A 14,639-nucleotide genomic window follows, 5' to 3' on the forward strand; every position below is an offset into this window, starting at 1 on the left:
CCAACCCCCACTGCTCTGGGAGGTGGGCTATTTGCTCTCTGGGACCAAGCAAATGGAAATCAAAGCCTGGAAGGAGATCCAGCAAAAGATGGAAGACATCGACATAAAATGACTGATCATTTGCACTTTTCCAACCAGAAAAGGGGAGCTGACTCCGAACTGAAAAGCAAGATGGAGTAAACTCTGCAATCATACAGAACTACTTCTCACTGCTGATTGCCTCAGGCAAGATATTTAATTTCCCTAAGCCTCAATTTCATAATTGGAAATGTTGCCTTGTAGGGATGCAGATAAGACTAAAGGAGAAAATGCTAGCGGGCCCTGATTCCAGGAACAGTTTAAGGAGCAGCCGGAGGTAAGGACTCTCAATGGTAACAGCCAGGCTATTTTTGTCATTGGGAGTTTTCACTTTTCACCAGCAGAGCTCAGGACACCAAGGGACATGGACCTGACACGAACCTGCTGCATGGGTGCAGTATCTGCAGTTCTGTGGCTTGGAAATGGGGCCATACCTTCCGTTCCAAGTGTTTATCCAAGCGGGCCAGAGCTTCTGTCTCTCCTCCTTGCCAGACAGCTGGGCCAAGTCCTTCCGTGGGGAACCCTGCAAGAGGAGTAGCAGGTCACAGAGCTAGAGGTCTCATCCTTGGAACTGAGAAGAACCTTCACTTCTAGGTCACCGTGGGTCTCTCCCTACCATTGCCAGTTTTTTCCTCTCTCTCGACTTCCCCACCCCCCCCCCCCCCACCATTCTAGGCCACTGTGAACCAGCCTGGTTCAGATTATCTGGCAGTGACTATGATTTTCAGGTGGGAAAAGCTACTGGGTTCAGATCAAAAGATGGGAGGAAGGGGCAGAGAGAAGTAAAGGAAGGGTGGAGTCATCCTGGTATTGAGAAGCCTGTGGATACACCAGTACCAGACAGACCCTCTATTGTCTAAAAGTGGGACGTACACAAATAAGAGTATGAGCTAGAGATTATAGAGATGTGAACTGCAAGACAGAAAGGTCAGATAGCAAAATTATAGCAACTGTCTTGGGGGATGAATGTTAGTGGTAACAGTGATATTAGTGCCACCTTTGCTGCTCTGGATTTCCTGGATTTTCTATGATAACAGACACCACTATGACAAAGAAGTAAGATGTTTTCCACACTGGAAGCTGTGGCTTGTGGGGGATGCACGCACCCAGCTCCTCCAGGGAGGGCACGCCATAGGTGTCATCGTGATTTTCCTGGATCTCAGCCCTGCAGCTCTCCATCTGCTGGCTGGTCACCGAGCCCACTGGCTTCTTGGGCAGCTCCATGCGGCTGATGATGGCCTGAAAGCGCTTGTAGGTGAGAGGAGGCTTCTGCCCATTCAGCTCAATGATCCTGGGGGTTCAAAACACACTGGGATCACTCATGCTTTGGGTCCCAACCCACCCAGAACAAAGCCTAGACTGTGAAGCTTTGACAGTGCCTTCCTCCTCTGCTTTCACAGGTCCTACCCCTGAAAGGAAAGGAAAGGAAAGGACAGGAAGGCTGTGTCTCCATTTTACCGAGAGGAAAAATGAAGCCCAAAGAGCTGGAGAAGGTGCCTCAGGTAATGGAGCAAGGCAGGGCCAAAGCCAGGACATCAGGTTCGCTGGTGTCCACGCACAGCCCGCCTAAAGACAGAGACCGACCATACCTCTGGCATCACAGAAATATCCCACTGGCCTTCTAGGTACCTGACCTATTTGACCCCACATGGGACCTTGGATTAACTTCTTTAAGAGCTGAAAATGTTCCTTTCTTAGAAGATCATCTTCCTGTTATCCCTTGTTTAGGAGAGAGAGGTAGTGGCCAGTTGATGGTCCTGAGTCACAGAATGGGGCTGGGGTCAATAGAACCACTAAGCCTCAGAAAGTTTTGCAGTATACAAAGTACTTTTCATGTACAGGGAATGTCACTGCACTCATACAAGAAGGAAAGTTTAAGGGTGAAGAAGAACCTAGTACTGGTGGCTCACTCCCATAATCCTAGGTACTTAGGAAGCTGAGATCTGAGAATTACGGCTAGAAGCCAGCTGGGGCAGGAAAGTTGGCAAGCCTCTTATCTCCAATTAACCACCAGAAAACCGGAAGTGGTGTGCTAGTCTGGAGGGAAAATGCTGAGGGACATGCCCAGGCCCTAAGTTCCAGCCCCATGACTGACTGCCCCCACCCCCACCCCCCAAGAAAAAGGTGAAGAAGAGAATGTAGCTATTTATATAATGATAAATTGGAATGGCTGCGGCCAGATTCCTGGGGCTCTTGTTGGCCAAGAAGCAGCGTATGCAAGGTCTGGCTGGCTGGGAAGTTCATTTCCTGGTTTGTTCTCTTTGCACTCCCTCTATTAGCAGAGACAGAGGCTGGCGGCTGCCTCTGCAGTCCTTCTCCTCCTCTAGCACGTGGCAGGAGGAAAAGCTCCACACCAAGCCTCTCCTCCTAGGGCCCAGGCTCACGTGCACAGCTGTGTGACCTGGTCTCTTGGCAGCCAGCCCTGGGTTGGGAGAACAGGGCAGGGAGGGGGGCAGTGATGGCTGCTGGCTTGGTAACAGCAGCAACAGTAGAAGAAAGGCAACAGCTCCAGTGGGAAAGGGGAGGAGAAGGTTCCTCCTGAACTCTGAAAGCACAGAGGGAAAGGGGCTCTCCTTTGAGTCAACAGCTCTCTGGCAGGGGAGCCCCCCCCTGATCAGCATCAGAATGTATAGCCTGGAAACCCAGATATCCAGGGAAGCCCCAGTTAGGAAACTGGGCCCAAGAGAACATAGGTCTACTGGAAGATGGGGTCCACTGATGTCAGACAGAAGGCGGGGACAGGAGGAGCTATCCTCAATTCAGAAGTCAGAGAAAACAGACCAGAGTGGCTACAGGTTGACAAGGAAAGTATTGCTTTCTAAATCTTCATTCATAGGGCACCAAGGTCAGGAGCAAGGCAGAAGGGAGCAGGAGGCACTATGGGGCAGCAGCAGGTCTATGAAGATCCTGAGAGGATCCTAACAAGCTTCTTTGTCATCCAAATCAGGCAAGGGCTTTGTGACTTGTTCTTCAAGCCCCAACTCTTGACCACATACCTCCAGCTTCTAGAAAATGCCAGAGTTCATGAGCCAAGCAGCCTTATCTGCTCGACAGGGGCCCAAGTCAACAATCTTACAATGGGCAACTTGAGCCTATGTCCTGCAGCTTACCTGTCCAGGTCATAGAGGGTATGGGAGTTCTCAGTCACCACTTCCACACCAGCCTCCTTGGCCATCTTCATGATGGCTGCATCCCGTTCTTTCCCAAAGGGTTCCGAGTCATATTCAAAGGTCAAGCGGGTCACCCCCCATTCCTGTGGGGACAGAATCTGTTACACTCATGTTTGGGGAGGAAGGGGGGATATAGCGTACAGTCCCTTCCTGAGAGTGAACACAATGGCTACAGAACAATTTAGGAACAATAACCAGAACTAGAGAGCGAACATCATAGTATGAGGAGGGCAGTCAGGGGGGAGGCCCTGTGTACTCACTACACCCCTGAGGTGGGAGAATACAGAGGGAAGCTATAAATACAACCCTCCCGGGGGAGCCCCAGGCCCAGAAAGAGCAGTGACTCATAGTGGATACAGCCGGAGACAGGATCACCACCTCCTGCCTGCTCTGCAAACCTCTCCCAGAGCTTCTCACAGCCTGCAAACTTGTGGCCTAGTTTTTCTGGCAGCTCAGTGCTATGTGAAGTGTCTTAATGGTTTCCACAGCAACACTCCTGAGGCCAGAAGCAAACAGAGCTAATAGGTCCCAGCTCTCAGAGCTGGGGGAGGAGTGCTCCTTAGTCCAGAGGCCGGAGAAAACAAAGCAACTGCAGGTAAAGAAGGGAAGTCTTTTCTAAGTCTTTAGTTACTTCTGGAATGAATTCCTCAGACTCCTAGCAACACCAGGAGAAAGCTGACCCAGTGAAAGGCTACAAGACAATCTACAGAAAGCCTTATAGTTTGTAACTGGAAGAAAAATATTCTAACCAGTCTGTGATTAGTCTTCCTTAAAGCTTGCAACCTAAAGGGCAAAGGCCCTGGCCATGCACAGGCTGGTCTGGTCCTGACTCAGCCCTCTTGGGTGGGAATGGGTACTTAGGAGACTGAAAATCCATAGTTCAAGCGTAAATGTTTACTGTTTATTATTATTATTATTATTTTTGTTGGTTGTGGGGCCTGAACTCTGGGCCTGGGTGCTGTCCCTCAGCTCTTCAGCTCAAGGTTAGTGCTCTACCATTTGAGCCACAGTGCCACTTCTGGCTTTTTCTGCATTATGTGGTGCTAAGGAATCGGACCCAGTGTCTCGTACATGCAAGGCAAGCACTCTACTACCACCCCAGCCTACTGTTTATTCTTTATAAGCCATGTTCTATGCTTAACAGTTCATACATGCTGCTCGTAAATATGCATATAACATGATGAATAATATAATAGGTATTAATAACACCCTATGCTTCAGAATGATCCTTCTATGCCTTGGTCCTGTATCTCCCTCACACTTATCCTATGGCAATGAAGCTGCCCTTCACCTGCCTACTACATAGTAGGACCTCCATTAAGTAAAAACCCTCCAGACTTGGGTTAGCTCTGAATTACTAGGAGAGATAGGAACAATGTGAAAGGATTAAAAAAAAAAAAGCAAAAATCACAAAAACAAAAAACTCCACTTTTTTGTGGCTGTGCTAGGGACCAAATCTAGAATTTCAAGCATGTTAGGCAAGCACTCTACCACTGAGCTACATCTACAGACTGGCAAATGCATTTGTATCATATGGTGGGTAAACACCCAGCTATGGGGTCAGCTTCCTGACCATGAATGTATTATTGTCCCCTCACCTATAAAAGTGGGAGAGATACCCATTCCATTGAGCTACTGAAAGGGGTGAGTTAATGTGTTTGGACAATGCTTGACTCATAGTTGGCCCTCAATGAACATTAGTAACTATAATATTGAATGATCTGTATGTACATGTAATTACATAGAGAGGGGAAAGTGAATGATGATATCTTTACAAGGCTATTTGCCTTCACGTCAGACTTTCCAGCCTGTCATGGAGCTGGAGCAAAGGGGGCATAAAAGCCATTGTGTGCTGCTGAGGATGGAGAATGCCCTAAAACCAACCCTCTGTGAATACTTCTGCCTCTACTTGGAACTTACAACATCTTTTCTTTTTTGTAAGTCATAGGGCTTGAACTCAGGACTGAGCAATGTAACTGAGTTCTTTCTAAAGCTAATGCTCTACTACTTTGAATCATACCTCCACTTCTGGTATTCTGGTGGTTAATTGGAGACAAGAGTCACAGGCTTTCTTGCCTTGGCTGGCTTCAAACCACAATACTCAGTTCAGCCTCCTGAGTAGTTAGGATTACAAGTGTGAGCCACCAGCACCCAGCTTACAACATGCTTTTTTTTTTCTTGCTTTCTTTTTTTTTTTTTTTTGGTCGGTTGTAGAACTTGAACTCTGGGCCTGTCCATGAGCTCTTCAGCTCAAGGCTAGCACTCTACCACTTGAGCCACATTGCCACTTCTGGTTTTCTGGTAGTTAATTGGAGATAAAAGTCTCACTGACTTTGAACTCTGATCCTCAGATCTCAGCCTCCCAAGTAGCTTAGGATTACAGTGTGAACCACCAGCGCCTGGCCTCCACATGCTTTTTAAAGAAGCCGGCCCCTGACTACTTCAAAAGCCCTTCGGAACACACCAAGCATCAATTTCACCAAGGCAAAACATGATGGGAATATGGTACAAATAAAACTTTTATTTATTTATTTTTTTTAAAAAAAGCTGGCCCCCAATATTATAAACAGACGCCTACCTGGCATCAAGTAAAGATTTTATCAGTCATTCCCTCAGACAGGCTGACTTTTTTCCCCAAATAAGCAGAGCAAAGTGAAGTGGGAAACGCCCCTTGATAAACAGGAAACTCCACCCTCAACGTCCTGGCTAGAAGGAGCCCTCATAAACTTTACTGGCTGGAGCCAAGCAAATATCTAAGGAGGGCTGAGGCAGTTAGCCTGGAATGACTTACCACATTGCCTGTCTGCACTGAGCCGGAGACTTTCCAACAAGACACTGGTTCACAAAAAATGTCTTTCCTTAACACAGTTTCCATTCTGTTGGCAAGCCGACTGGCTTGCTTTTGCCTCCCACTTCCTCAGTAGCCAGGAGCAGCCAGACCTGTGGCAACATTACCACTTCCTTGCTCACCATAGCATCTCCCTCAGCCTGAGGGCAAGCCTAGGGAGTGGGTCTCCGGTCTCCACTTTGCCCTGCAAACTCACCTTGAACAGCCTTGGGAACACATCAGCTGGCTGTCCCCGGACCACAAACAGGCGGGAGTTCAGTTTCCTTAGGCTTGTGTCCAGATCTTCCAGAGACTGCAGAAGGAACCTGCCGAGAGCACACAGGGTTTGTTAGTGATAAGGGAATAAAGAGGCACTGCTTCCTAGCAAAGCACGGACAAATGGCCCTGCTATTCATGGCAAACAAGTGGTGTGGTGAGCCTGGAGACTGGAGGCCTGGGTGCTGGCCCAGGAGGAATGGGTGTGGGCCAGCACTGCCTGGGTAGAAATCTTCCTCATTGTGTGACATCAGGCAGAGACTTAACCCCTAAAGGCTTGTTTTCTCATCTGTAATATGGAATAACATCAGAGCCCATGGAAGTGCTAAAATACCAGCACTCATACAATTGCTAAGGAAAGAAAAGCAGAGGTTTGGAAAAACAAAAACAAGACAAAAAACAAACAACCAAAGCACTCAGCACACAGCCTGGCACATAGAAGTCAGGAGTAAACATAAGCTATAGCCACAGTTGTGTTTCTAAGTGATCAGAGACAAGCCCGCATTTCCTCGAGCCTGGGGTGCTGTATGGAACTCCTGGGCTGGCACCAGGTAGTTGTGAGAACTAAAGGACGAAAGATGAGAACACCAGCTGTGGACCAGGCATGGAAGCAATCCTATCTCACAGCCACTGGTTTGTCTGCATTCATGGTTTGGGCTACACATCTGTTTAATGGGCCAGCCCCCCCACCCCCATCCCCCACCAGCCTCGGTACCATCCCCAGGCTTTTTTTTTTTTTTGTCTTTTTCTTTTTTGGTACTGGGGATCGAACCCAGGACGTTGCACTTGCTAGGCAAGCGCTTTGCCACTGAGCTACATCCCAGCCCCCAGCCCCAGGCTTTGATTGGAGATGGCTTCTTCTCCAGGTCTTCCCACTGCTGTGGCAGCCAGGTTCTAATCCAAACAGGGACAAGGGCCTTAGAAGATGCTTCTGGGTAGATGATACCTAGTGTACAGGTGGGGGAAGGAGAGACTACAGATACTCAAAGCCCCTTCAGGAAAGCTGGGTCACCAGGAGAAAGACATAGATAAAAAAGTCTTATTTTGAAATTAAATAAATATTTTATCCCGATAACTAGTTATGGGGTTCAACACTCCATTGACAAAAAGGTGCACAGGAAAGTGTTCTCTCTTCTTTCCTTCTCAGAGGCAAACGAGGTTATCAATTTCACTATGCATCTGTCATGCTTGTGTGTGTGTGTGTGTGTGTGTGTGTGTGCGCGTGCGCACGCACACACACACACGCGCACCCGCACGCCAGCCCAGGGGCTTTAATTTAGGGCTTGAATGCTGTCCCTATGCCTTTTTGCTACTTTCAGTTTTTCTGGTGGTCAATAGGAAGAGTGCCATGGACTTTCCTCAGATCTCAGCTTTCTGAGTAGCTAGTCTCACAGGAACTGAGCCACCAGTGCCCAGCTCTGTTAGGCTTTTTAAGTGCATTTCCTCATTTAATTATCTCAATACATTTTGAAAGAAGGCATACTATCCCCGTATCTTTATAGATGAGGAAACTGAGAAAGAAAAAAGCAATTTACTTAAACGAGACAGAGCTGGCATAAGAACTTTTGTGAGTCAGACTTTGAAACCCGTATTTTTTTTCCCCTCTGTGTCCCATTTCTACAAACTTGAGTGGCATGTCAACACTGCTCCAGGGCTGAGACTGCAGCTCTGACAGACACAGCTCATAGGGGTGACCCACTGCGTTTTCATTTTCCTCAGGATTCAAGCCTGTGCCTGCCACGATCTCCTCAAAGAGCCTGCTCCCCACCCCATGGCCTCTCCTCCTCATTCCCAGCACTTTCCTACTATCCAAAGTAGGAGGCACTACATTTTATTTTGGGCACAATGAGGTCCTCTGCCTCCTCTGCAGGCATGCTGCATTCCCTGACTACAGGAAGCAAGCAGCGTGTGTTCCCAAGCTGCCACCAGTGCCAACCCCCACGGCTGCCTCTGACGTACACAATGTGACACCATGTGGCAGGCCCACATTCCAACAGCAGCCCAGCCCTGGGCCCAGCCTAGAACACTGTATTGGGTAAAGAAAATGCAGGGGGCTTGTGAAGGGCGGGGGTAGGAGATTGACAGGTTGAAAGGTGCTGTAAGCAAACCAGAAGCGCTGCCGCTGTGAATTTCTGTTTTTGAAAAAACATAGGTCCCATGGTTTCCCTTATTTGCAATAACCAGTATATGTCTGAGACAAGCAGAAACGGTCAGATAAGTTGGTGTTAGGTGAAATGAATCCCAAGATAAGGATTCAAATGTTTTTTCTTTCTTACGATTGTTTCTAACGTATTTATGAGATGATTTCTTTGTTGCTTTGTATGTCCCTCCCCGACGGTATAACCCCTGCTTTCACTGTATTTGATGTTGGTATAATTTGTGGAAGGGAAGGGCAAAAACAAATTGTTTAAATTGGGATGCCGGTAGACCCATTGCAACAAAGAGATGTACAAGTCGTTATGTTGAAAAACGAACTTTACAACTTTGGCAGGGGTGGGGGAGCTGGGAAGGGATGGGAAAGAGGGAAACAAAGGAGGAGGCAACAATGCTTGATAAGAAATGTGCTCATTATCTTGCCCATGTAATTGTAATCCCTCTGTACAGTATTTTCACAATTTAAAAAAAAAAGCAGACATGCTCTGAATACTGCACGATCTGCACATGCCACACTTGTACCGGCCTCCCCTAGGCCTCAATGTTCTTAAAATTCCCCAACACTAGGACAGAGGGCCCTCAATCAGTCTCCCAGAAATGTCCCCTTTATTTTGTGGGGAGGTCCTCTTCTCTCTCAGTCCACCAGGCTGCATAGGATTTCCATCTCTAGCCATAACTAAGGCTGAAATGAAATCTAGGTTCCAGAACCTTGCAATCTGCCTTCTATAGAACTCTATTTTTAGGCCTCATTTGCTAAAAGGAGAATTTCCTATAGGTTTTAAAAGTACAGATCTGAGAGGTTTTTCTTTTGACTAGAGACTTTTAGGCTGAGGCAGCAACAAACAATGCTAATGGTGATAATGGCAATAAATCACATTTAAGATTTATTCAGAGAACCCAGACACTCATCTACTTGTTTTACAAACATTACATCATTTCATTTCATTTCTCTTTTCTTTTCTTTTTCTTTTTTGTGCCAGTCCTAGGGTCTCATGGACTTTCCTGCCCAGGCTGGCTTTAAACTGAGATCCTCAGATCTCAGCCTCCTAAGTAGCTAGGATTACATGTGTGAGCCACGGGTGCCCAGCACCTCATTTCTTCTGGAAGAAGCCTGTTAACTAGGTGTTATTATCTTTCCCATTCTACAGATGAAGAGATTAAGTAACCACTGGCATCACTTATCCAGCAAGTGGCCAGAATTCAAACCTAGGACATCGGTGTTTTAGTTCTTAGCTCCCAGGATCTGCTAATTTTGAGCAGTAAGTAGTGAAGTGGTGCTGCCATCCCAGGGCTCAGTTGTTAGGGAGTGGTGCCATGTGAGCCCAACTCAACCAATACCCTGCTGCCAGATCTTTGCTCCTTCAAGTGTGGTCTGAGGCTAAGCATGCTGCTGTGGGCTACGAACTCCCAGGAGCTGGCTGGAATGCAGAATCCCAGACCTCCACAAGGAGAATCTGAATTTTATAATGATTACCTGGACTGCTCTGGAAAATGGCCTTTTTGCTTTTGCTTAAAAGTTATCTTTTTTGTTTCCTCCAAATTTTTTTTGGTTGAGTACCCCTCACCCCACGCACCCCCATCCTGGTGTCTGCCTTTAATCTGGGCCCTGGGAAATGCTGTCTACCTTCCCTCCAAAGTGAAATGCTGCAGGGCTTTTCCAGGCAGCAGGTGCTCAGTATATCTTTCCAGACAGGTCTAAACCCTGCTAGCTATAGGCCGGAGCTCTGAGGAGGCCCCATGGACAATGCCAGCCTCCAGGCAGCCAGAGAAAGAGAGGCATCATTCTGGCATCATCTTTCAAGCCTGCCACTAACATTGCTGCATAACACCAAAAGACCTGAACAACGCTGCTACTGGGGCAGGTATAGGCATTCAACCCTCAAAGAGAAAGAACTCTGGGCCTTCCTCTGTCCTCCCTCAAAGCCTCCACCACACACAAGCCAGCTCCTCTGCACTCTAGTGCAGGGAACTCCAAAGGAAAACAGCCTGGGTATTGGTGGGAGGTGGTGGGGGGAGGAAGGCTGGCACCTCATCCTTGGCTGCTCCAAGCTGAGCTCACATGGCCAAAATTCAGGCCACAATGGTCCTGTGTGAACAGTTAAAGCTCACCCTTTGGATTAGACAACATGTGCAATGGAATTACATTATGTAAGGCCCATAGAGCCAGAGGCAGACAGAATTAGAGAAAAACCAAATTGGGATTTCTAAAATGCAGAAAGGGCTCTGTAACTCAGTGACTCCATAACGCTAGCCCTTTAGAATAAAAAAGCAGATCCTCTGATTACATTCTTAAACCTAGGGAATACCTTTTCAAGGGACAGCAGATTCTCTGTTGTGAAATGTCTCATTTGTTGATCATGGGAAGAGAAAGGATGATAGTGAATTGGGTGATCGTCCTTGACCCAGTTCCTCTGCTTCAAGCCAAGGTTATCTAACCATAATGGTGATACCACTGGCTGGCACAGAGTGGCAACATAGGATATCAATAGAAGTTAACTTCTAAGTAATTAAGAAAGCTTAAAGCCCCATGAAGAAGTGTAGCCTACATTCACAACGCATGGCACTGGGATTGCTTTCTAAGTCTCATTCAGATGAAAACACATTTTTTTTTTCTAATTTCATAGAGAAAGATGAAGGTTTTCATCCCTCTTGGGCAAATGGAACCATCCCTGGCTGTAGAACAGTAAAGTGCCTTTCTTGGGTATCAGAGTGAATAGCCGGGAAAATACAAATTTCCTAGCAGCAGACTCCATCCTCTGCCTTGCTTCTTGCTGAACAAGTTCCAAGGAAGCCTTATCCTCTTTCGGCAGTGTTTAGCTCCCAGCATTTGGGGGGAGACACACCCAGGAGTTCCCAGTTTGCCTCATTTACTAATTCTAAGAGAAATGAGCTGAAAGAGAACACATTTTGTTTTCACTAATTCCCTCTGTCCTGGAAGTTCCTGAAAGAGGTGCAACACAGAGCCAGGAACCAAATGATTCGACAAAGCATGAGGAGAACGGTTGCAAGCATCTGTCTAGCTTGACATAGGCAGAGAAAGGTAATTCGAAGCAGCAAGGGCTTCTTTTTGAGTACCCATTTTAAAATCCAGAAGCTGCTTGCATCTTTCCTTGCATCTTTCCTTCTCACTGCAGTTACCTCCTTCCAGATGTGGCAAGCTTGGGGAAGGAGTGCATGGGGGGAAAGGCATAGGGCTTAGCCAACTGATAACTGAAAAGACATTCTTGGGATTCATAGTTACAATTAGCCCACAAACGTCCCTCTATTACCAAGGAAGTAAAATGCTAGCCTTTGCCTGTGCCAATAAATGCCCACATGGAGGTTGCCTTCCTCCAGCCTCTTTTAGACCATGCCAACAATGTTATTTTATTTCAATTCCATCTGCAAAAATAATGAAAAACAACAAACAAAATCCCACCGCACCATAGTGAAGGATGCTTGGGAGGGTAATAGAAATGACAGATTTTGATTCCCCTTGCTTCTGGAAGATGTCCCCCCCTCTCCCCCACCACCTTCCTAGAGAAGTTTTCTGAGATAGCAACTCAGGCAGTCATTACCTGGTGGCACAATTAATAATTCCCCAGACCACTCCCAGGATGCAGAATAGTCACAGCAAATTATACATATTGTAGTTTCATAGTGCAGCTGGCTGGAACCCTCACTCTCCACCTACCTCCAGCCCTGTGCTCAAAACAGCAGGCAATTCTGCCCTCAATACACCTATGAGCTGGAGAAGAGAGGCTGGCGGGATGTCTGTGGCCAGGCCCAGGAACAGTTCCCATATTCGATCTGTTTTGTGTTATTTCACCTCTTTCTCCTGAATGCCAAAGCTAATGAGACGTCCTGCCAAGGCGTTGTAGCAACACACTTCCCAGGTTGCTCGGCTTGGCTTGGATCAACTTAGTAGTCTAGTGCTTCTCAAACTCAGTAGCAAGGAGCCCTTTCAAAACTCTACTGCCCAGATCAGAACAACTCAATCAGAAATGGAGGTGGGGCCTATGTGTCTTTGAAAGATCCTTAGATGATTCTATGGGCAGGAAGGTGGAGAAACCCTCCATTTTATTTTCTTCTGCTGTATTATGGTTGTTTACATTGTTCTTTCTTCACTAAAATGCAGGTTCTAGATCTAGAGCAAAGACACATAACTGCCTCATCACTACTGTACCTACAGTAGTGTCTGGCACATACTAGGCCCTCACTAAATAATCACCCTTCTACTATTTGCTTTCTGACACAGCCTTTGACATCAGGACTTAATCCAGGCATCTGAGCTGCCACCATTCATTTTTTCCTCTTTGCTCTTCAAAGCACAACTATAAAAAGGTGACCCACAAAAATCCATAAACACCTAAATCCTAGTAAATTGCAATTTAATCAGCAAACATTTTTTGTTGTTGAGTCGGACTCTCCTCTATCACAAAGGTATAGGCAATCCTATGCAATGCTTCCCCAAACCCAGTAAAAGCAGCACCTTCATGACAAAGCAGTCAGCGGAGCCACATTCTATTGACTCTGTTCACACTGGCACCCTGCCACCAAGAGGGGACAAAGTCTGAGGCCTGGTTTAATGTCCACACTGGAGATGGTCATTTGAGCCTGTTTGTCAACACCAACCTCCTATCTATAGAAACTGGAGCAAGAGAGCCATAGAACCGCCTGAAAACCATGTGGACAGGCTCTGTCTAGGGCTATCTTTAGTTATTCCCTCTACAGAAAGGGGGCAGGACGAGGCACTTAATAGACCTGCTGCTAGGAGCACTCACTTTCCTGGCAGGGCACACACTGTGGAGAAGAATGGTATGTTGAGAGCCACTGTATCCTGGGAATCAGCCTGTCCATCTGTGCAGCAAGGCTGAGAGCAAACAGCCCTCAGAACAATGCAAACAAACCAGACATTACTTGCTGAGCCTTTTAGAGTGATGGGTACATGATGTATCCAGACTCCTCGATTCTGAATATTGGTTACAAAGAGAACACACCAACAACCTCAGACTCCTTGCTTCTGAATACTGGTTACAGAAAGAACACACCAACAACCTATCTGTTTCATCTTTCCTATGAACTGCTTCCTGGGAGTAGTGAATTCCTGCTCCTTACCCTGAGCACATAGTTCATGAAACCCTAACCTACAATAGGCCATTTTATAGTACAGGCCGTACTATAAAAATAGTCTAATGAAACCATATAACTTGTGGGTAGAGACAGCAGGGAAAAACTGAGGGAGAGCAAAAGAAGGGGGTGACATTGTCCAAAAAGAAATGTATTCACTAGCTAACTTATGAAATGCTAACCCCTCTGTACAACACCTTTATAATAACTATTTAAAAAATCATCTCATGAGAATAGGGAGAACAGGGGGGAAGGAGGGACATTTTGGTTCCCTCTTAAACATTTTCTATGGGGGGGAGGATGTGGGACGAGGTGACACTGACAGGATGCATTGTATTAATAGTCTGATCCCTGGTACAATCACTTAAAATAATAAAAGTTTTCTAGTAAGGTCCAAGCTGCTGAAGATTGTTTACAATGGGTTATGGATTGTTCTGGAATTCAAGTACTGCAACCTAAAGATGCTCTAGGAGGAGAATGGAGGGAATTACCTAATACTAAAGCAGGCCCTTCCAGAAGCAGGTTTGGGAGGGGAGGGAAGCCAGGATGAGGGAAAAGGTGGATCTAAACAAACCAGAGGCTCAGGGGTGACCTTCACGGGGCTAGCCATGGGCTTGTGATCGGAAGCCACCCCTGCCCTCACACGGTATTTTCTCTTGGCCCTCCCAGAGCACATCCCTGAAGAGCCCACGACCAAGGGAGTCCCCATTCAGTTCCGTCCCTGGCGGGCTGCCAGTCCTAGGTAGGGCTCGTCGGCCTCACGCCTGCAAGGCTTGGGAGGTCAGAACGACGGATCGTGACGTCGGTACACGGGGATCTCCGACGCCGGGTGCGTGGAGGGGGCCAGAAAACGCGGGGCGAGGTGGGGCCTGGCCCACCGCGGGCGGGCGCCAGGAAGGTGACTAGCCATCTCCTGGCCCCTGCCCCGCCCCTTCGGGACGGAGAGGACGGGGGGTGTCAACCGTCCCATCTCCCCCACCCCACCCAGGCCTCCGACCTCCCCCCACCCCACCCAGGCCTCCGAC

The 14,639-nt window shown here is 47.4% G+C and overlaps 1 protein-coding gene across 2 annotated transcripts in view; it reads right to left on the bottom strand.

Moving 5' to 3' along the window:
- Window positions 1-14,639, bottom strand: part of Cry2 (cryptochrome circadian clock 2) — a 31,020-nt gene that overhangs the window by 16,069 nt on the left and 312 nt on the right. For both annotated transcript variants that reach the window (XM_013030030.1, XM_013030031.1), the window contains exons 2-5: window positions 6,293-6,401; window positions 3,189-3,331; window positions 1,185-1,369; window positions 513-601 (exon numbers count right to left, since the gene is read on the bottom strand). In XM_013030030.1, the coding sequence (XP_012885484.1) occupies window positions 513-601; window positions 1,185-1,369; window positions 3,189-3,331; window positions 6,293-6,401 (526 nt within the window). The remainder of the gene's footprint in view (window positions 1-512; window positions 602-1,184; window positions 1,370-3,188; window positions 3,332-6,292; window positions 6,402-14,639) is intronic.

Source organism: Dipodomys ordii, unplaced genomic scaffold (genome assembly GCF_000151885.1).
Source record: "Dipodomys ordii isolate 6190 unplaced genomic scaffold, Dord_2.0 Scaffold125, whole genome shotgun sequence".
Taxonomy (NCBI): domain Eukaryota; kingdom Metazoa; phylum Chordata; class Mammalia; order Rodentia; family Heteromyidae; genus Dipodomys; species Dipodomys ordii.